This window comes from Thamnophis elegans, chromosome 11 (genome assembly GCF_009769535.1).
Source record: "Thamnophis elegans isolate rThaEle1 chromosome 11, rThaEle1.pri, whole genome shotgun sequence".
Lineage (NCBI taxonomy): Eukaryota > Metazoa > Chordata > Lepidosauria > Squamata > Colubridae > Thamnophis > Thamnophis elegans.
In genome coordinates, this window is record NC_045551.1 from 7663810 (window position 1) to 7683551 (window position 19742).

At 37.4% G+C, this 19742-nt stretch overlaps 2 protein-coding genes across 4 annotated transcripts in view; one reads left to right on the forward strand and one right to left on the reverse strand.

Annotated features, from left to right (window-relative positions):
* Window positions 1-1973: 1973 nt before the first annotated feature.
* LOC116514805 (torsin-1A-interacting protein 1-like) lies at window positions 1974-15683 on the reverse strand. 2 transcript variants are annotated; one of them, XM_032226554.1, is made up of 8 exons: window positions 15444-15683; window positions 14335-14959; window positions 11676-11747; window positions 10355-10423; window positions 7853-7900; window positions 5959-6012; window positions 5300-5392; window positions 1974-3684 (listed from the first exon to the last, which is right to left on the reverse strand). In XM_032226554.1, exons 2-8 carry the CDS (start codon window positions 14804-14806, stop codon window positions 2888-2890), a joined length of 1605 nt encoding a protein of 534 aa, XP_032082445.1. In that variant the 5' UTR covers window positions 14807-14959; window positions 15444-15683; the 3' UTR covers window positions 1974-2887. The 2 variants fall into 2 exon arrangements, with proteins under 2 accessions (XP_032082445.1, XP_032082444.1); XM_032226553.1 differs by having other exon boundaries at window positions 11676-11750; window positions 15444-15680.
* Window positions 15684-19133: 3450 nt separating this feature from the next.
* TOR1AIP2 (torsin 1A interacting protein 2) overlaps window positions 19134-19742 on the forward strand; it is an 11306-nt gene continuing 10697 nt past the window's right edge. Inside the window, exon 1 of one of the 2 annotated variants that reach the window (XM_032226956.1) lies at window positions 19134-19631. The gene's annotated coding sequence lies outside the window, so the exon portion shown is untranslated. The other variant, XM_032226957.1, reaches the window with a different exon arrangement.

Consider the following 19742-nt stretch of genomic DNA (forward strand, 5'->3'; position numbering starts at 1 on the left):
TCCTGGGGGGGGTGGTGTCTTGTTCTGAATGGATGACATTGACACCATTTAACAACACTTGCCTTGTGGGGGGGGGGGGGTCTCCTCCAGAGGCGCTGGGCAGAGATGTTAGATCATGCTGCATTTGATTCTGTACCATTGATACAAGGTCTATGCTTATTTGTGGCTTGGTTTGTGGTGATTGTGACGAGGCTTCTTCAGATTTTCTAGCTTTAACACTAATTGTCTTATTCTTCTCGTGCTAAAAAGCCAAAAGCATAATGAGGCCAGCTTCTGAAGTCTTGAGAAATCTTCTCAAGCAAGGCTGACAGACTCACACACTCTTGCTCTCTTAAGATTGGGAGTGAAGAAGCAGCGACCTTGGGAATGATCATGTTAGTGGGTTTAATGTAGACTGCTCAAAAGACAAGACTATCCGCTTCCAATTTGGAGCATCTGAGCCATTCAACAGCACACAGATCTATCTGCCCAAACTGGCAGCAAAAAAAAATTGGATGTTAGAATTGGCAGATATCACACTTGCTGTAGAAACTGGTACATGCATGTAAGAAAGGAAGAAACAAACTTTTCGGTAACGCACTCACATTTCATTATATTAGTGTATAGCTTTATTTAGTTGGAGTCTTTCTAAACATTTATCTTAAGTACTTAAATATTCCAAAAAAACAGACAGCAAAGAACTTCATTAGGAAATTGTCAACTTTATTACAACGAAACATTTTCAGTCAAAATATAGTAATTTTAATGAAGATTTTAGCACATGTACATAAATAACCAGACTGATTAAATATGTAGCCCATTATTTATCACTATATTATTAGGTTTTTGCTAAAAAAAATTAAAAAGTCTTTGAATTGACTAAAGAACTTTTCATGAAGTGACTCGAACCTATATTCTCCACAATGTACAGTGTTAATATCTAAAATAGTTGTATTATTTATTAAATTTCTTGATCGCCCAACTCTATGAAAAAGTAGCTTCACAAAGAAGGCTATTGCAATCTATATTTGTATTAATACTTGCTATTTATAGCAGCAATTGTAGAAAATCTCAATGTTGCTACCAGTTTAGCAGGAAAAAAAATGATCCAGTTTTGACTGTACAGTACATGCCATGAGGATTGTTGGACTGCTTTAAGACTAAGTTAGATCCTTGTCAAACCATGTTTTCCTCTCTGCTTTGCATACAGCCCCAATAGCTGAGTGAGTATGTACATGTGACAACAGGGAAGTTGATATATCACATGTGCTAGAGCACATTTTACAGGGACATCAATGTACATTCTCCCCCTAATAGAGAGATTTCTAGGGGAATCAAATAATTTCTTTGCAAACCATCTTCAATATTTACTACTGGTGCAGTAGCAAATTTTTGCACTGCTGCAAGGATAAGGAAAAACTGGTTAAAACACTAAAGATCCTTATTATTATTAATACTTTGTTCAGTTATTTTTTGGTAATTTTTAGAGAACATGTATTTTAATGTATAGTTTTATTATACAGGTAGGTCTTAACATTTGACCACAATGGAGTCCCAAATTTATGTTGTTAACTGAATTTTGTCCCATGTTATGCCTTTTCTTTCCACATTTGTTAAGTGACTCACGTTAGTAATTAAATTAGTAGCAGTAGTGAATCTGGCTTTCCCATTGACTTTGCTTACGAGAAGGTTACAAAGGGTGATCACATGACCACAGGACACTGCAACTGTCATTAGTATGAGTCGGTTGCCAAGCATTCCAAATTTGATCAGGTGACCATGGGGATGCTGCAATAGTCATAAGTGAAAAACAATCTTAAGTCCCTTTTTTCAGTGCCATTGTAATTTTGAACAGTAAGTAAAGTTGAGGACTTTACTCATTACTTTTATCAGCACTAATAAAGGAAAATCATTGTATCTCAGGGTTGAAAGGAGGGGTCCTTGGTGCTCTCTGAACTTCCTTGTTTTCTTGCAGATGTTTCATTATCTTAACTAGGTAACATCATCAGTAGCACTGATGTTAACACCAAGGAACCCTCACTTTTACCAGTGTTAGATAAACGGGGTATTATTGTAATAAAGTGTTTATAAAGTATATCATATTTGATTTCTTTTATAATTGCTAATATATAATGCATCTATTTTTCTTTCTTGATCCTGATTGTATTTCCTTTTGCTGTTTCTCATTAATCTCATAAATTTCTCATAAATCTGAAGGAAGTCTAGTTGTCTTCCTTCCTAGTTGTCTAATAGTGATAGTCTAACTGAACAAACTGAAGAGGCTTGTGTTTTTGGATTGATGCAATTATAATTATTTGAAAACATACAGACTGCATTACATAGCTACAGGCCATTTTCAAAGGAGAAAAACAGTCTTATCATTGAATTGACACAGGCTTACACCTTACAGAATCTACAGTTACAAGTTTTTTTAAAAAAAATGCAGTTTTGGGAAATGGAGTAAGACAGAATTATTCTTAGGCTATAAAAACACCTGGTCTCAACTTCAACTTTGCAGTCCATTAAACTTCAAGCAAGAAAGATAGAATCTAGTACTACAATTCCTTACCTTGTTGCCCACATTCACAGTACTTTCCAAAAGGATTTTGATACTTTAAAAAAATCATATTACACAAAGTTGGGTGAGCCCGAGCAATAAGATATTTTCCCCTTAGTAGAGAATCTTGATTTCCAATAAATCACTAGAATTGTGTTAAAGGTCTAAAAGTTCTTATAAATTACCAGCTTCCTTATAAAGGAGAACTCTTATTGATATTGAATGACCTATAACTTCAGTAATTCTGATTAGTAAATTGCAATTTTCTCATTATATAAACATTAACAGACTTATACATGTTGTGTTGCATTTGTGTTGTGTTGTATTTTCTTCTTGCTCCTTTACCTTAAGTTATTTCATCTGCAAGCATTTCTCCTGAGGGAGGAAATTTTCTGGCCATATAGGTAAGACTAGATGGGCTATGCGACTCCACAAACCACTCAACTTATCTGTATCCATGTAATTATAAGACTTTGGTGCGTCCGTGTTAGTAAATTTAGCCCAGAGGAAATCTTTCACTCTCTCCTCAACTTCCAACAAGGAAAAGCTCTTATTCAGGGACTCCCCATCCAGAAGAACGGTCAATAGTAAAGCCACATCTTTAAATGCTGCATTTTCATGGTCACAGTACTTGTAAAAAATCAGGGTGGAACCTGCGGGTAATGAGTCAAAGCGATGGACTACCGCTGCTTTGTTACCATTCTCAAAACCAGAGCTCAGCTTCTCATCGACAGTAAGTTTGACAACATCACTATCTTCAGCTCTTGTGCTGGCCCCATCAATTTTAATTGTAAGTGCACCTTGAGAAGATGAGAAAGCATCCGCAATCTGGTTGCTTAAACACTTCAACACATCTTCAGCTTCTTTTGAAGCGGTGAGTAATAAGATAGCTGGTTCCAAATGAGGGTGAGAAGAATTTAGACGTTTCTCAAAAGTACTCTGGATTCTGTTCCACACTATTGTGTCTTGACTTGGGTAGGTGTTCCTGAGCTCTTTCATTTGGTTTTTAAAAGCTTGTAGAACTTTATCATCGATTTCCGAAACATGAATTGATGAATGCCGAAATATATACCATCCACCAGCAGCAATGCAAGTTGCCACAAATATCACAATAGCTGTAAGTGAATATCTTCTTTCAGGTTTAGAAACTGGTACATACATGTAAGAAGGGAAGGGGGAAAAAATCAGTAATGCACTCATATTTTATTACATTAAGTGTATATCCTTACTTACTTGAGTCTTTCTAAACATTTACCCTAAAAACTTAAGGACTCAAGTGTTCCAAAAACAGATTGCAAAGAACTCTAATTCATTAGGAAAGTGTCAACTAAACATTTCAATCAAAATAAAATATGTATTTTTAAATGAATATTTTAACACACCCTACACAAATAACCAAACTGATTTAGAATGCAGCCCATTATTTATCACTATATATTAGGTTGTTGCTAATATATTGACCAAAGAACCTGTCATGAAGTGACTCAAACCTATACTCTCCACAATCGATGTACAATATTAATATATGAAAATACAGTTTTATTATTTATTAAATTTCTAGATTACCCAACCCTATAAACAAAGTGGCTTCACAAAGTTAAAATAACAACTCCATGAAAGCAACATTCATAAAATAGCTACCCAAGAGAACAAAATCGTCTCTCTTCAGTTCAAAAGGGCCTACCAATCCCTCTTAAGCCAAGGCCTAGGAAAAAGCTGGGATTTTAAAGAACAGTTGAAAATGGGATGATGGAGAACATCTTGCTCTCGGAGAGGGAGAGATGTTATCCCACAGCATAAATGGAGCAACAGAAAAAATTGTTCCCGGTTTCCTCTTAATGACACTGTTTGGCAATGGGACCTGAAGCAGGTCAATGCTGTTGGGAGCACACAAAGCAGATGGACACTACAGGCAATCAGGCAGCCCCTCCCTTAGGGTCTATACCATTAAAGGGCTTTATAGTTATAGTTTATTATAGTTTATTAAACTTGTATGCTGCCCTATTCCCAGGGGGACTCAGGGCGGCTAACAAACCAAATAGGGAAGGGGGGAAATACAAAGAAAAACAAACAAGACAAAACAAAATACAAAAACAGATTAAAAAACTCATCAACAGCCGCAACAATTTGAGTGGGGCTGGGAACTCATCAGTCCCAGGCCTGCCGGAACAGCCAGGTCTTAACGGCTTTGCGGAAAGCCTGAAGGGTGGTGAGGGTCCGAATCTCCACGGGGAGTTCGTTCCAGAGGGCTGGAGCAGCCACAGAGAAGGCCCTCCCCCGGGGGGGTCGACAGTTGACATTGGTTAGCTGATGGAATCCAGAGGAGGCCTAATCTGTGGGATCTAATTGGTCGTAGGGAGGTAATTGGCAGGAGGCGGTCTCTCAAGTACCCAGGTCCGATACCATGTAGGGCTTTAAAAGTAACGACTAGCACCTTGTAGGTGATAACCACCCAAAATTACATCCAGAAGCCAAGTAAGAGCTAACTGTAAATTGCATTCTTTTATGCTCCTTGCTTTCCCATATGTACTTCATTTTGTCACTGGGTGCCTCTCTGGCAGGTGAAATCTAGTTATTAGATTGTATCTCTACTCTTCAAAATAGAAAAAAGGAAGTTGTAATTCTGCATAACCGAGCACATCTGGATTTGTCTTATTACAGAGAGTTCCAGATTCCTCAGATATTTCAGACATGAGTGCATGTGTAGTAGACTATATTGGTTACCACCATACATAGTTCTAAATGATTAAAAATAAGTCTTACTTTTTAAAGGAGTCTGTAGTTTCTTCTTCTGTAGAGCATCAAGCTTTTCACGCTTTGTGATTCTGTGATTCTCTAATTTTATGTCAGCCTTTGCTAATAATTCGGGATTTGGGTAGAGCAAGAAATAAATACATCACTTTCAGTAATTATCTTTAATTTATATATCAAAATGAGAGAACTTTGCAACTTTATACTGTAAAGGTTTTCATTGCAAACAAGCAGTAGTAACTTTAATTTGAAGCAATTTGAGTTCATTTTTACATAATTTATAAATCTGTGTTTTAATTCTTAGACAGACACTTCTACTTTTGGGTTCCACATATATTTTGTGCTAATATTTGCTCTTTATAGCAGCAATTTTAGAAAAATCTAAATTTTGCTGCCACTTTGTCTAGCAGGAAAGAAACTATCCAGTTTTGACTGTACATGCCACGAGAATTGCTGGACTTCTGTAAGACTGTGCTAGATCCCTGTCAGACCTTATCCCATGTTTTCCTCTCTGCTTTACATAAATAATCCAACAGTCAGCATGATCTGGCTATTTATCTGCTATCATTTATAATGGCAAATCATAAAACAACACATAGTTAATATAAATATGAAACATTAAACCAAATAACATAATTCTACATGTGACAGAGCACAACATTAATAAATACCTTGTTTTCTGTGGCTTAATTCTTCCAAATTCTGCACTGAATCTGAAAAAGAACCTCAATAGGAGAACAAATGATCATATTAGAGATATAATCCATCTTTCATTACTACAGTATGTCTAAATGCAAGAACAGATACTGATTAACAATATTTATTCACCAATTACAAAATTCCATCCAAAATTCACTAATTAATTAAACCAGAAAAAATAAGACAAAACATAACAACCATGTATACTTAAAACAGCTTTCTTAAGATATGAAAAATATATATAATAAGCATTTAACTTAATTAATTATCCACAATTAATAATGCTATTATAATTCCCTCACATCTTAGTTAGCTACATACCATTAACAATGTTAACACATTTCACTTTAATTGACTAATATATCCCTTCTTTCCCTTCCTCCTTTTCTAAACATTTTCCACTTTTAGATTCTCTTCTTTCCACCCATTCTTCTGGCTTCTTCTTTTTCTTATTTTTATAATGACTATATCTTTTCTTCAAAATCCTTTTTCTCCCTTTTAATTTTGCTATGGTAAATTTCTTCAGGGTTTTCCCCACTATTCCCTTTACTGTTTAGTTTTTTCTTTTTTTGGGGGGGGGATTCCCCCTTGTCTGCTTTTTGTATGCCACTGTAAATCCCAGTGAAATCATCTAAACGTTTTCTTTTACAATCCCTCTCTCTTCCACGTTATTCAAAATTGAGTTTGAGGATGTATGTTACCTATAGCAAAATCGAATAACAGATGGAAAATGAAACGATAATTAGGTTTAACTTGGAAGGGGCAAATAATGGTATTGTTTACCTATTAAGAAGAAATTAAATTTAAGATGAAAAATATGGCTGAAATTGGAAATAGAAATATGATGTAAAATGAATTATGTATATGAGAGGACGTTAAAGGGGAAAACCCGAGCAATACTTTGCTTACAAAAGAAAATGGAATTAGTAAAAAAAAAGGCTGTGCTATGAGACATGAGTATTGATTGGCAGGTCCAAAACAGCACTAAGATCATGGAACAGAGAGGAATTGGTAACAGTTGCCAAGAGACTATTGATATAACCATAGATTCCTCCATTGGTCTGTCTCCCAGAGCCCACCACTATGCATCAAAGGCATCAAATTACCAACCTTTGTTATCAGTTCAATAAGTAACGGCAAAGTCTCCCAATTTCAATCTCGTAAAATACACATTGATTAAAACAGATACTGGGAGATGCATTATTTCTACATCTATTGCAGTATTACATGGGCTGTAGAGGTAGTCCTTGACCGATGGCCATAATGGAACCTGATTAACAACTACCACTTCCTGCTCTCTTAACAACAATGCAGTTAAATGACTGCGCAAGTCATTAAGCAGGACATGTGGAGCCTCTACTCCAGGCCTTCCCCACCCTGAGGCTCTTCTGTGCTTCACTTCCCCCCCCCGTGCAGGATCCCCACAACATTTTTTTTAATTGAAAAGTTTTAATAAAAGTTTTAATAAATATTTCCCCTTCCCTCCCTCCCTCCAACCCAACCCTGCCACCCCTCCCTCCCCCCAGTTTCCCAGAGCAAAATACAGGGTATAAACATTTCACCCTTCGAGCCCCAGAATTGCTCCTGGGGGTCTATGGGGAGCTCTACCCTTGCCCGGCTGCTCACCTCCCCCTCTTTTCCCGAGCGGAGTGCTTTCAAGCCGCTTGACAGCTGATTTACGCTGTTCTAGCAGCTTAATGCGATCACGGGGCTGGCGTTCCCACAGGAACGTCCTTCAACGCCTACGGTGCCACCGGAAGTCAGGATCCCCCCAACTTTTGAACACGTTCCTCTTCCCACTGGGTTCCCACAGACCTTAGGCCTGCTTCCCATCCCACCAGGCCCTAGAACCTCTTCTTTGCTTACCTCTCAAAGATCTCTTGAGCTCAGGAGTTTGGGGCAGGGAAAGATTACCTAGATAATAAGTCACAGTTAGTGCAAGTTCAAAAAACCCCACAAAATTCGATTTAGGGACAATTGTAAATTGATACCGTCACATTTAATGTGATAACAACTTCAGTTAATGGGAGTCTAGTGTTTGTGCATTTGTGCATGCATAGTGACAGTTTTAGATGCAGCTAATCTTTATTTGTGCAAAATGGAGAAAAGAAAATTCCTGTTAGAGGAAAACAGTACAAGTTTTAAAAAAAGAGGCTCATTATTACATTAGAGCAAAAAATTGATGTATTGAATGACATGAATGTTGTCACAGAAAGTTTAAAAGAGAAGAAGTTGGAATGCCTGAATCTACAGTAATTTTTTTAAACTTTGTTTACTATAACTATTCTGTGATTTTGTGAACCACAAATGTAAATTTTAGGTATATTATTTTTTATCCTTTACTGTAACATTTCACTAATATAAAAATTATGTTTAAAAAGTTTTCATTATTTATTTTTCTCAAGCTGAAACCAATTACCATATTTTCCATAGAAATACTGGTATGAACAGTGTGAATTTGAATAACATCACCATTTCATGGAAATCATTAACCTCACTGAGACCTACCTGTACTGGGAAATTGTTATGCATTTATGGCCACTAATAGACCAATAAATAATGAGGTGCTAAAAGTTACTTTCATCTTTAAGGACAATATTTTTTTGTCCTTACAACTGGTGAGGCGTTGCAATTATTTCATTGTTGAAATTTTGGAATTTATTTTTCAAACAGGAAATAGGTTGTGCTTTTCATTTCTTAATCAATTTATGGGATTATTGTCTGTAACGGCTAAAAGAGTTTCTTTTTAGTCACAGCCTGTCACTCCTTTTTGAGACTTTGTAGTTAAATGACAAGAAAGAGGGTTGCTGGAAGCAAGCTAAAATAAGGAAGCATGGGATTTGAAGACATGAATATTATAAATGATATAAAATAAGAGCAAGAGGTGCAATGATGTGTAGAAGGTTATCAAACCACTGAGGCAATTTCACAAATATCTGACAATGTAAAGGACTTAACTGCAACTTTGGAATACAAATCTGGCACCAATCTTTATTATTATTATTATTATTATTATTATTATTATTATTATTATTATTATTATACAATTTCCATTGTTATGTATAAAATTTCCATATCCACAAGGGCAGTGTACTGACTGGGTACAAACTCTTTTAAATACAAACAATAAATCTTATGCACATAATAACTATAATTATTCTCAAAATCTATTCACCATAATCTTCACTTATCTTTATTAAACATTTTCTGTTATTTAATTAAATGCTCTGTTCGGCTTTATCTATAATTAGCTAATAATATCAAGCATTATAAATCATATAAATATCACATTTGTAATCATTATCATCCAGGTCTATTAATCATAGTGTTTGCTTATCTTCATTATTCAATCTTCATTATTTAATTACACATTTACTTCATTTTTAATTACTTGACCTCCTTAATTCTAAATTTCTAACTTCGACTTCTATTTTCTAACCATTGATAGAATAATTCCCAAGTTTAAAAGTATTCTGTTTCCTTATCCTTAATGTTCAATATTAATCTACCCATTTCAGCACATTCTAGTATTTTCTTTAATATTATCCTCTATAGGTATATTTTCACTTTTCCAATTTTGTGCATACACAATTCTCGCTGCTGTTACATGTAAAATTAACCAATCTTTATTATGATGATGGATTAAACATAATCCTCTCAGTACAACTGAAACAAGAGCTCTAAGCAAATCCACAATTTTCGAAAGGAATTTTTTGAATGGATACTAACAAGGTGGAGAAATCTTTGGTAAAAAAAGACTTGATAGACATTCCAGAGAAAAGATTTTATGCTATAAAGACTTAAACTTAATGAAGCTTTTGTAGTTAGAATGGAATTTTACAAGTCTGATATATGTAAGAATTATGTCAGGATTATTAAACTGCTTGTTGAAGAAAAAACATTGAAATCTAAAATATTTCAAGGCATCATTTTAGGGAATTTTGTATCTGGGAGTGAAATGAAAGTCAAATTCTCAAACTATTTAAATAGAGCAATATAAAACAAGGTTGGTGGAAACTTGAATAAAAAACTTTTAATAACACTGTTAACATATTTGTACCATGTTTTTCTTCTTTTACAATATTTTTTATTTATTTTATTTGTTCAATTTCTATGCCCACCGTCTTAGTCAATGATTCTGTGCAGCATAGTTTATTCAATATGATATGATATGATATGATATATATATATATATATATATATATATATATATATATATATATATATATATATAAAAATAAATAAATAAATAAATAAATATTCCAGAATTACCTTTGGAAGCATTTATCAAATCGAAACAGAACCTAAATAATTGTACCCTTTAAATGACAGAGTTTTTTTTGTTAAATTGCCACAGGTTTTATTTACCTTCTCTTGAAGCCCTAATAGGCGGTCGAGTGAGCATGACACCCGACATTTTGATGTTATCTGTATTTTCTGTCAAAGAAAGAGGAATAAATGAAATAAAAAATGGTTACAGATAGACCTATTTGACAAAACAACCTACAGTTCTAGCTCCCACTTGACAAAATGAGAAATAAATAGTATATACATACTTATATATTAAAAAATCATTAGGCTTTTTTGTAATGTGCTTTTTCCTACAAATTTGTGCATACGTAAAAAAAATAGTACATGTGTTTTTGTGTGTTATATTTGCTTACAAACGGAGCAATCAAGGGAGAAAGGCCTGAGTAAGAGAGGTGACCAAGAACCTGATGTTCACTCTGAGCTCCAGAGATCTGTGTGGAAATGGGACTGAGTTCCAGAAGGACAACTATCACTGCAGCTTTCTCCCAAACTGGGCTTTATATCAGGGTGGCTAGACAGAATGAATGGCTGTAGGCCAAGGATTACCTGTATATTAAGTCTGCTTGCTTAAGAGGAAGAACTATTATGAATGTTTACAATCCTGAACCACTTATAAAATAATAAAGATGTTTTTAAAAATCTAAAAAAATGTAAGAACAAGTCAGACTGAAGATACCATCAGAAAAAAAAAACATCCAGTAGCTTTTATTAGCATTAAACTTGTATCTCTTCCCATCAATAACAGTAAAAAAACATTTAAATTGCCTCTTTTAAATGATATGCAACATGTGTAAGATAAATAACATTTTTAAAGATTTTACTCATAGCACATCTTTGTCCTCAAAACTCAGTAGGTATACTAAGTATACTCAGTATACTAATGAATAGCAGAAATACACCGAAGCGAGGAGTAGAGGGAAAGAAGAGGGAGGAGTAGAGAGGGAGTGAGAGGGGAATGGAAGGAGGGTGAGATGGAGGGAGGGTGAGAAAGGAACGTTAGAGGGGGAGGGGAAGTAGAGGAGGGGAATGCTGAAGGGGAGAAACGAAAGTTGGAGGGGGAGAAAGAAAGGGTGTATGGAGGGTTGAAGTGTTATGTTGGTTTTGTATTTTGGAATATAAGAAGAGTTGTGTTTATTGTTTCTTTAATCGCACAGTATATAAGTGATTGTATAAATTGAAAATGAAAATGAAATAAAACATATATTGAAAAAAAAAACTCAGTAGGTTTAATATTAGAAAATGAAAACTGATCTTTGTACAGATAATTCTTGAGCTACGACCACATTTGAGCCCAAAGTTTATCTTCCTAAGTGAGATGTTTGTTAAGTGAGATATCATTAACAAAATGTTCATTATTATAAAGAAAATCCAAGATTACCTGTCTGTGTTTGCATTTTGCCATTAAAATTTTTGCTGGACGCTCTGTTTCTGGCTTCAGTTGAGGAACAATCTTCTAAATAAAGAGGGAAAAGTCATTAATAAATAAAGCATAAACAAGCAAACATCCAGATATTATTAATTTGATTTGTGTGCCACCCATCTCTTCTAGAAGTGACTGTTATATCACTCCTAGTCCTATGAAATGCTGTATGCATAGGTGCTAAAGTATTTCTGGGACACCTCTTGCGATTCTTACTACCAATGCCTCACTTTTTTATATTTCAGAAATGTTTAAAAGAGAACCTGCATATAAGTGTGATATGAAGTAAAGGGCTCCAAATTCTTGGTATTTTGCGTTCTGAATGAGTGCCAATATGTCCAAAGTAACCATTTTATATACAACTAAGCCTCTTACAAAATCTTTGAACAGTCTCTTAAAAAGTTTGTGGGACTCTGGGAAAAATTAGTTCGTGGTTCACAATATAAAGCATAGCTTCTATACTTCAAAAATGTTTCTTAAAACAAAATAATGGTTTCCTCACAATAACTTCTCTCACATGTCCTTTTCTTATTAGTTATTTAATTCTGATTCAAAATAATAGTTCATTCTTTTGCACGGACAAAAAGTGATGATGAAAATTGAAAAGATAACCCAAAGGCAAGTTAAACTGTTTCTCCAGGCTTTTTCGCAAATTGCATTGCACCAAATCTTACCAATTTAGCAAAATGCAACCTACACCATATCATTTCAGGGATATTTTTTCATTTTAAAAATTAGGATGTGTTAAAAAAAAACAATAGAAAGATATTTCTTAGTCACCTGCTTTTTCTCAAGTAAAGTAATTCAACTAAAAAATCAAGTCTCTTCTACTTGAACAATTAAACAACGCATACTATTGTATGGGAGATATGAATTCTATAGGACAGTTCATATAGATGAGTAGAATGCTATTTTTACATTTTTCTCAAACCAATGCAAGATTCTTAGAGTGGATGTCTAAAAAGCAGAACTATTATATATCAGTTCTGCAATAAGTGGAGTCAAAAGAATTAGCTTGCATTTTCTATTCCCATAAAGGGAGAAGGACGGAGTTAACTGTAGGGAGAACTGCCCCACAGTTCTCTGTAGCCTACTATGTCACACTGTTAAAACACAAGCTTTTAATATACCGGAAATTGAGCATCTCTGTTTTCAGCAGATGGCAGCATCTTTCAGGGATGCCTTTTTAAGGCTGTTTGGCCTGCATTACTTGGATGGGAGGTCACCCAGAAAATACAGGTAATCCTCAACTTACAACAGTTCATTTATTGACTGTTCAAAGTGATGTTGGAAGAAATGTCCTTCTGGGTTCGGCTCCAAGTGGGGAAAAAGACACTGGAGACATGGAGGCTGCTTGGAAAGATGGTTTTAATGGTGGACAGGACCACATGGCTTGAGCCCTGAACAGAAAAGGTGATCACAGGCTTCAATGTTGGTGGAGAAGAGAAGGGAAGCTGAGTCCCTGGTTTTATGCCCTCTCTGGCCTTTGATCTTGATCTTGTATTCTGATTGGTTGTCAGACTCCCATGGGCCCATGCAGGGGCAACTCACTAGGCTGTGTTTTGAATCCAGGTTTGGTTGAGTTCTCAGATGCCATGTGGCGAGTTGTGTAGAAGGGCCAATATTATCATGCCTTAATCCCATCACTCTGGAGCTGAAGGGGAGAACTCTTTATTATGTAAAGTGGACTAGCTCAGGCTTTAATGGCCCATTGACAAAGTGGGGATGGGCAGGAAGCTGCAGGCAACCATTCTGTCTTTTAAAACACGTTTCTTCCTTTTCCCATCCAGAGAAATATTCTGCCTTTTCAATTATTTCCTAGGATATTTCATTTTTTTTCTGGGAGAGGGCTGGGTTAATAACTTCCTACAGTTACAACAGCATTGAAAAAAGGGACTACCTTAAAGTTGGAGGGGGGCGAAAGAAAGGGTGTATGGAGGGTTGAAGAGGTACATTGGGTTTGTATTTTGGGGGGTATTGTTGACAAGAGGAATGGCTGTGTTTATTGTTTGATGTTATATGGCCCCGGTTCTGCACAGTATATATGTGACTGTACGAAATGAAAATGGAAAATAAAAACACATTTACAATAAAAAAGAGGCTGAAAAAAATAATAAAAAATAAAACAAAATAATAATATAATAAAAAAGAAAAAAGGGACTACCGTTTCCCACTCTTACGACACCTGCAGCATTCTTGAAGTCCCCCCGATCAAAGATCAGATATTTGGCCACCGACTCAACATTTATGACGGTTGCAGTGTGGCGGGGTCCTGTGAGATCCCCTTTTGAGACGATCTGACTAATCCGGGGGAGCCAGATTCCCTTAACAACTGTGTCCACTAACCTAAACGTTCACTTAACTGTCTCACTTAGCAACATAAACGGGGAGGAGGGGTTCAACATTGGTCGTAAGTCGAGGACTACCTGGTAGAGCGCAGCAGACTGGGAAATTGATTTATTTTTTTCCCTAAAAGAAAGACATTTAGTGCCAGCAGCCAAATAAACCAGCAGTCCAGACTGACTGGAAGGAGAGCAGCCAAATAAACCAGCAGTCCAGACTGACTGGTCTGGACTGGCATCAATGAGCGTGTAAGAAGCCAGTGCTGATTTCTTACCTCTAAAAGATCCAGCTAGTAGCTCCTCTCTGGGCTGCTGCTGCTGCTCGGTCCTTGCTTCCTTCTCGGCCAGCCATTCCGGTTGGAACCCCACGCTACCTTCTCCTTCTTCCCCTTCTTCTGCAGCCGCCGCCGCCGCCGCATCTCTCTCATCTTTCGCAGCCTTCCTGGTAACCCGCCTTCCCGACATATCCAAGCCGTGAGGCCTCGGCGAAGCCCCGGACATCGAGTGCTCGACGACTTCCTCAGAAAACCTCACTTCCCGACGACGACCGCCGCCGCCGCCGCCCCGGGAGATGAAGGAGGAGGAGGAGGAGGCGCGAATTCGAAAGCCGTCGCCGCCGCCGCCGCCATTTTGTGAGGCCGTCCTCCTCAGGGGCCGCCTGGGCGTCACGTGCCACGGGGGCGGCCTCTCTTCGGCCTCGCTCTGGCGTGGGGAGGCCGGGGAGGCCGCCAACTTCCCTTCGGGCATTGGTGGTCGTCTCCGTTCCCCTTCTCACCTCGCCGATCCTTTCCGGCCGGTTGTTTCTCTCGCCGATGTGCGCGGGGCTTTATTCCCTTCAGCGTCGCCGTCTTTCTTTTTTCATCGATTTCCACCGGGCAACTTTTCATTCTAGGCCGCAGGCTGCAAAAGAGAAAACGAAAGCCTTATATTGTAGCGCTTTTTTTTTTCCTTTTCTTTTCCTGAAAATACTAGGTTTATTATTCATATCCCAGCGATAAACAACCTCAATATGATGTTTCTAGAGCAGTGTTTCTCAACCTTGTCAACTTGAAGATGTCTGGACTTCAACTCCCAGAATTCCCCAGCCAGCGAATGCTGGCTGGGGAATTCTGGGAGTTGAAGTCCAGACATCTTCAAGTCGACAAGGTTGAGAAACACTGCTCTAGAGATTTAGGTCACCATCACCAAATACAAAGAGCATAAAACAAGCAGACAATGACGAGCATTCAATGTGGTCTGGATGGAAATTTAACAGTTTATATGGAAGTTATGAAATTTCAAAATTTCCTAATTAGTACAAGTCACTGCTATTTCTATATTGTAGCGCTTTTAATCCTTCGCATTTGTTCCTTCTCAACTCTTCCACGTGTTTTTTTTCCCTTACCCCCCTTAATTTGCCGTCCTCTTCCCTTTAGCAGGAGCAAAGCAGTCGATTTAATCCTTTCCCTTGGTGGAAGTTAACTTGATCCTCTTCAAAGGTCCTTTAATTTTTGACGGACAGCCGCTCCTGGCTCTCTCATCTGTCCTTTTTTTTTTCCCTTTTCCAAGAACAGACAGGACAGCAACAAAAAAAGAATAAGACCAAGAAATAATAAGCTACATTTTATTCCCCCCCTTCCTCCTCTTATGGGTTGCCCCGAAAACTTAGCCCAGATAAGTATCACACACTGTACCTAGTCCACAATCGCCAAGTAAAGAGTATTTGGCTCAGCCCAGCTTCTGATTTAAAAAAGTAAATAGGCCACGGGAGTGACCTATTTACTTTTTTTTACCTTCTGGGGAGGTTACTTTTAAAATACTTTTAAAGTAACCTCCTAATTGATTCAGCCAAACCAAATAAATAAATAAATAAAACTTTTAATCCTGCATCTTTCTATATATACCGTCTGCTAATAAGGAAAACATTATTTGGAAAACAATCTCTTGGAAACTGCAATTTCCAAATGTAGGAAAGTTATCACCCGGCCCTCTCCCAGAGAAAATGAAATATCCTAGGAAATATTGAAAAGGCGGAATATTTCTCTGGATGTGAAAATAGCAATAGCAATAGCAGTTAGACTTATATACCGCTTCATAGGGCTTTCAGCCCTCTCTAAGCGGTTTACAGAGTCAGCATATCGCCCCCAACAACAATCCGGGTCCTCATTTTACCCACCTCGGAAGGATGGAAGGCTGAGTCAACCCTGAGCCGGTGAGATTTGAACCGCTGAACTGCAGAACTAGCAGTCAGCTGAAGTAGTCTGCAGTGCTGCATTTAACCACTGCGCCACCTCGGCTGAAAAAAGGAAGAAGCGTGTTTTAAAAGACAGAATAGCTGCCTGCAGCTTCTTGCCCATCCCCACTTTGTCAATGGGCCATTAAGAAGGCCACTTTACATAATAAAGGCTTCTCCACTTCAGCTCCAGGGGGGGGATGTGATTAAAGCATGATAATATTGGCCCCAAGTGACCACATGGCATCTGAGAACTCAACCAAACCTGGATTCAAAACGCAGCTTAGAGAGTTTCCCCCGCATGGCCCTATGGGAGTCTGACAACCAATCAGAATACATTTCTTACACAGGAACAGGAAACAGAGAGGTGGGGCTGAACAGGTTATAAAAAGCCTAGCAAGCCCCTCCCTCAGCCCTTCTCTTCTTCTCCACCAACATTGAAGCATGTGATCACCTTTTCTGTCCAGGGCTCAAGCCATGTGGCCCTGTCCACCATTAAAACCATCTTTCCAAGCAGCCTCTATGTCTCCAGTGTCTTTTCCCCCACTTGGAGCCGAACCCAGAAGGACATTTCTTTCATCACAAAGAAGGCTACTGCAATTCAAACTCAAGGAATAAAGAACTACACATTGTTGTCTATTCATATAAACACAGAATGATAATACTGAGATTCTATGGTCTGCGCTAGCAACAGGCTAACTTTGTCAAGGCTGATATTCGCGTTTATTAGAGGGAGACAAATAACAAAGAGATTTTGTATAATGATCTCAGCTGTCTTTTACTTTCAGCACTTCATCTGTCCCAAGAATGAAAGAAAGAAATAGCTGAAAATTTCCTTCCTTGTTCCAGCATCACTTACTGGCTATTTGCACCAATAAAAACAGAGTCCAGTTTAGGCTCAGGCCAACAACTGTATATCATATATCCTGATACAGTTTTTGTAAACACATTCAAAGAAAAACAAAACCCCCATAGGGTAATCCTCTTCTTGCAGTTCTTGCAGTTTTGAAGAAATGGCTGAGAAAGGAACAAAGCTTGGAAAATGATGACCTGTTTCATCTATCCCTATTTACCAAAACTCTGCAGAAAGATTGAAATTAAGACAAGCATGATCATTTCTCCTTTCAGTAATTCTCATCTGCTACCGCCTCTGCCATTCATCCCCAATCTTTCCATTTCATTTGGTATTTGACTTCCGAAGGAAGCCAGAAAAGAGTATTGGTATTTGTGAGACCCAGCTGTCTTTACATACCTGCGTATTCCTATTCTGACACACACATTTGAACTATGATCCATCATAACTTGAGTGCAAAGTCCCATCATTCAGAATTCTAAATCCAAAGTTTATTTCACTTCTCTTGCAAACACGCCTACTTTATGGACAAAGAATTAGCAATATATTTGCTTTCAAACCCCTACCGTTCTAATTCATCCAAAATCAGCAACATTTTGATTGCTTTCATTTACATGTACATAAGTATTAAAAAGGCAGAAGCCTCCAAAAGATGTTTGGAGAATTGGATCCACAAATGGCAGTAGATATAATAAGATTGTTTTGTTATTGGAGAGATACAGTTTGATAGATGGAAGAATATAATTTAAAATTAGCTAAACTTAGTTAAATCCAGTGGTAATAGGTATAGTTAAATAAAAATTGATAATGATAGTAATGTATACAATGTTGAGCTGTTATGATAAGTAATAATTGGATATGAGAAGGGAAGGTTAGAAATATTTTTGGACTATATATAAAGATTATTAATAATAATAATAAACAAAATTAGATACAGTCAAGTTTTAACTAATAGGGGGAAAATGTTATGATATAGGATATAGTTAAATAAAGAAAGGATAATGATAATAAATTATAAACATGGAGGATTAGAAAATTTTGGTATTAAATATTATGGATGTTTAGCTAAAACAGGATATGAGGATTTAATGTTAATGGGGGATTTTACAAATAAGTAATTGAAATGCCAGCATGTGGTTATGTATTAAATCTTGGTATATTTAAGGATGAACGATGTTTAAATAACTATAGTCAAATAAAAGTGGAGGCATGATGATGTTAATATAATAAATATTCGAGTTAAGATATTTGAATTAATATGAATTACGTGACCCGTCAAAACCGCGGTCCACTAAAGCGCGCCCGATCAAAGCGCGTACGTGACGTCATCAGCAGCGCGACAAATAAAATTAAAAATAAATTAAATTAAAATTAAAATAAAATTAAAGCAAGCCGATTCACATAAAGGTAAGGGTTAGGTTAAGGGTTAGCGTTAGGTTAAGGGTTAGGTTTAGGGTTAGGGTTAGGGTTAGGTTTAGGGTTAGGTTAAGGGTTAGGCTTAGGGTTAGGTTTAGGGTTAGGTTTGGGGGGGTTGGGGTAAGGTTTTCACGTTAATTTTAAATTTACCGCTCACAGCGTGCCGTTTTCATCGCGCTGTGATGACATCACGTACGTGCTTTCGTTGAGCGCGCTTTAGTCTACCGCGGATTTGTGGTGGAACCATGAATTATATTTGATGACGGTGGAAGAGATGCACAAAAGCCTTTTGTAACCAGCTGATACACTTTCTACAGCAGTGTTTTTCAACCTTTTTTGTGCAAAGGCACACTTTTTTCATGAAAAAAATCACGAGGCACACCACCATTAGAAAATGTTAAAAAAATTTAACTCTGTGCCTATATTGACTATATATAAAGTAATTTTCCCACGGCACACCTTACTCTATGTCACGGCACACTAGTGTGCCGCGGCACAGTGGTTGAAAAACACTGTTCTACAGTATGTAAAGAAGGAGAAGTTGTATGTTTGTTTTGAAAAAAAAAAAATTAAAAAAAAAAGGCAGAAGCCCTTTTTTTTTGCTCTTTATCATTTTTAAGTCAATATGTTGTCTTTTCAAAGAAAGCTATCATCAGCACTTTACAGCTACCCCGTCCTTGCTCAAGAGATAAGGCACAGCTGCTGAGCGAGGAGAAAAACCCTCCATAAAAGAGGACCTTCCACAGTGGAATGAACATTGGCCGAGGCGACAACCTTACAAAGAAACGTCACCGAATCAGCTGTTTTGCAAAGCTGTATTGCTTTCTCTCCTAGCCATGGAAGAAGGGGAGGAGGAGGAGGAAACTACACCTCCCAGCATCCCTCTGCAAGGCCTTGTACTGCGGAACAAATCATCCGGACGTTAGTAGGAATTACGGATTCCGGGATAGTTGCATGTTCGGCTTCTAGGAAGTTACCTAAGGAGTTTCGGTTTAGTTTTAGGAAGAGAGGATCTGAACCTCATCCTTGTCTCCTTTCACACGACGGACGGACGGACGGAACAACGTGCATGATTAACTTTTTGCGGAAAGGCAAGTCTCGGTTGTTTCAACTTTCGTTGTTGTTGTGATGGTTGTTGGGGAGGGGAAGGAAGGGACGCGCTTCCAAATTCCCACCGCTGTGTTCAAGGGAGAGATTTGCTG

Bases quoted from the DNA above. Each gene is read 5' to 3' on its own strand.
- LOC116514805 (XM_032226553.1), bottom strand. From the start codon at position 14,806: ATGCCCGAAGGGAAGTTGGCGGCCTCCCCGGCCTCCCCACGCCAGAGC. The intron at 10,424-11,675 runs GTAATCTTGGAT...TTTCTTTGACAG, and splicing joins CAAAATGCAAACACAGACAG to AAAATACAGATAACATCAAA. The intron at 7,901-10,354 runs GTAAATAAAACC...CTTATTATCTAG, and splicing joins TATTAGGGCTTCAAGAGAAG to GTAATCTTTCCCTGCCCCAA.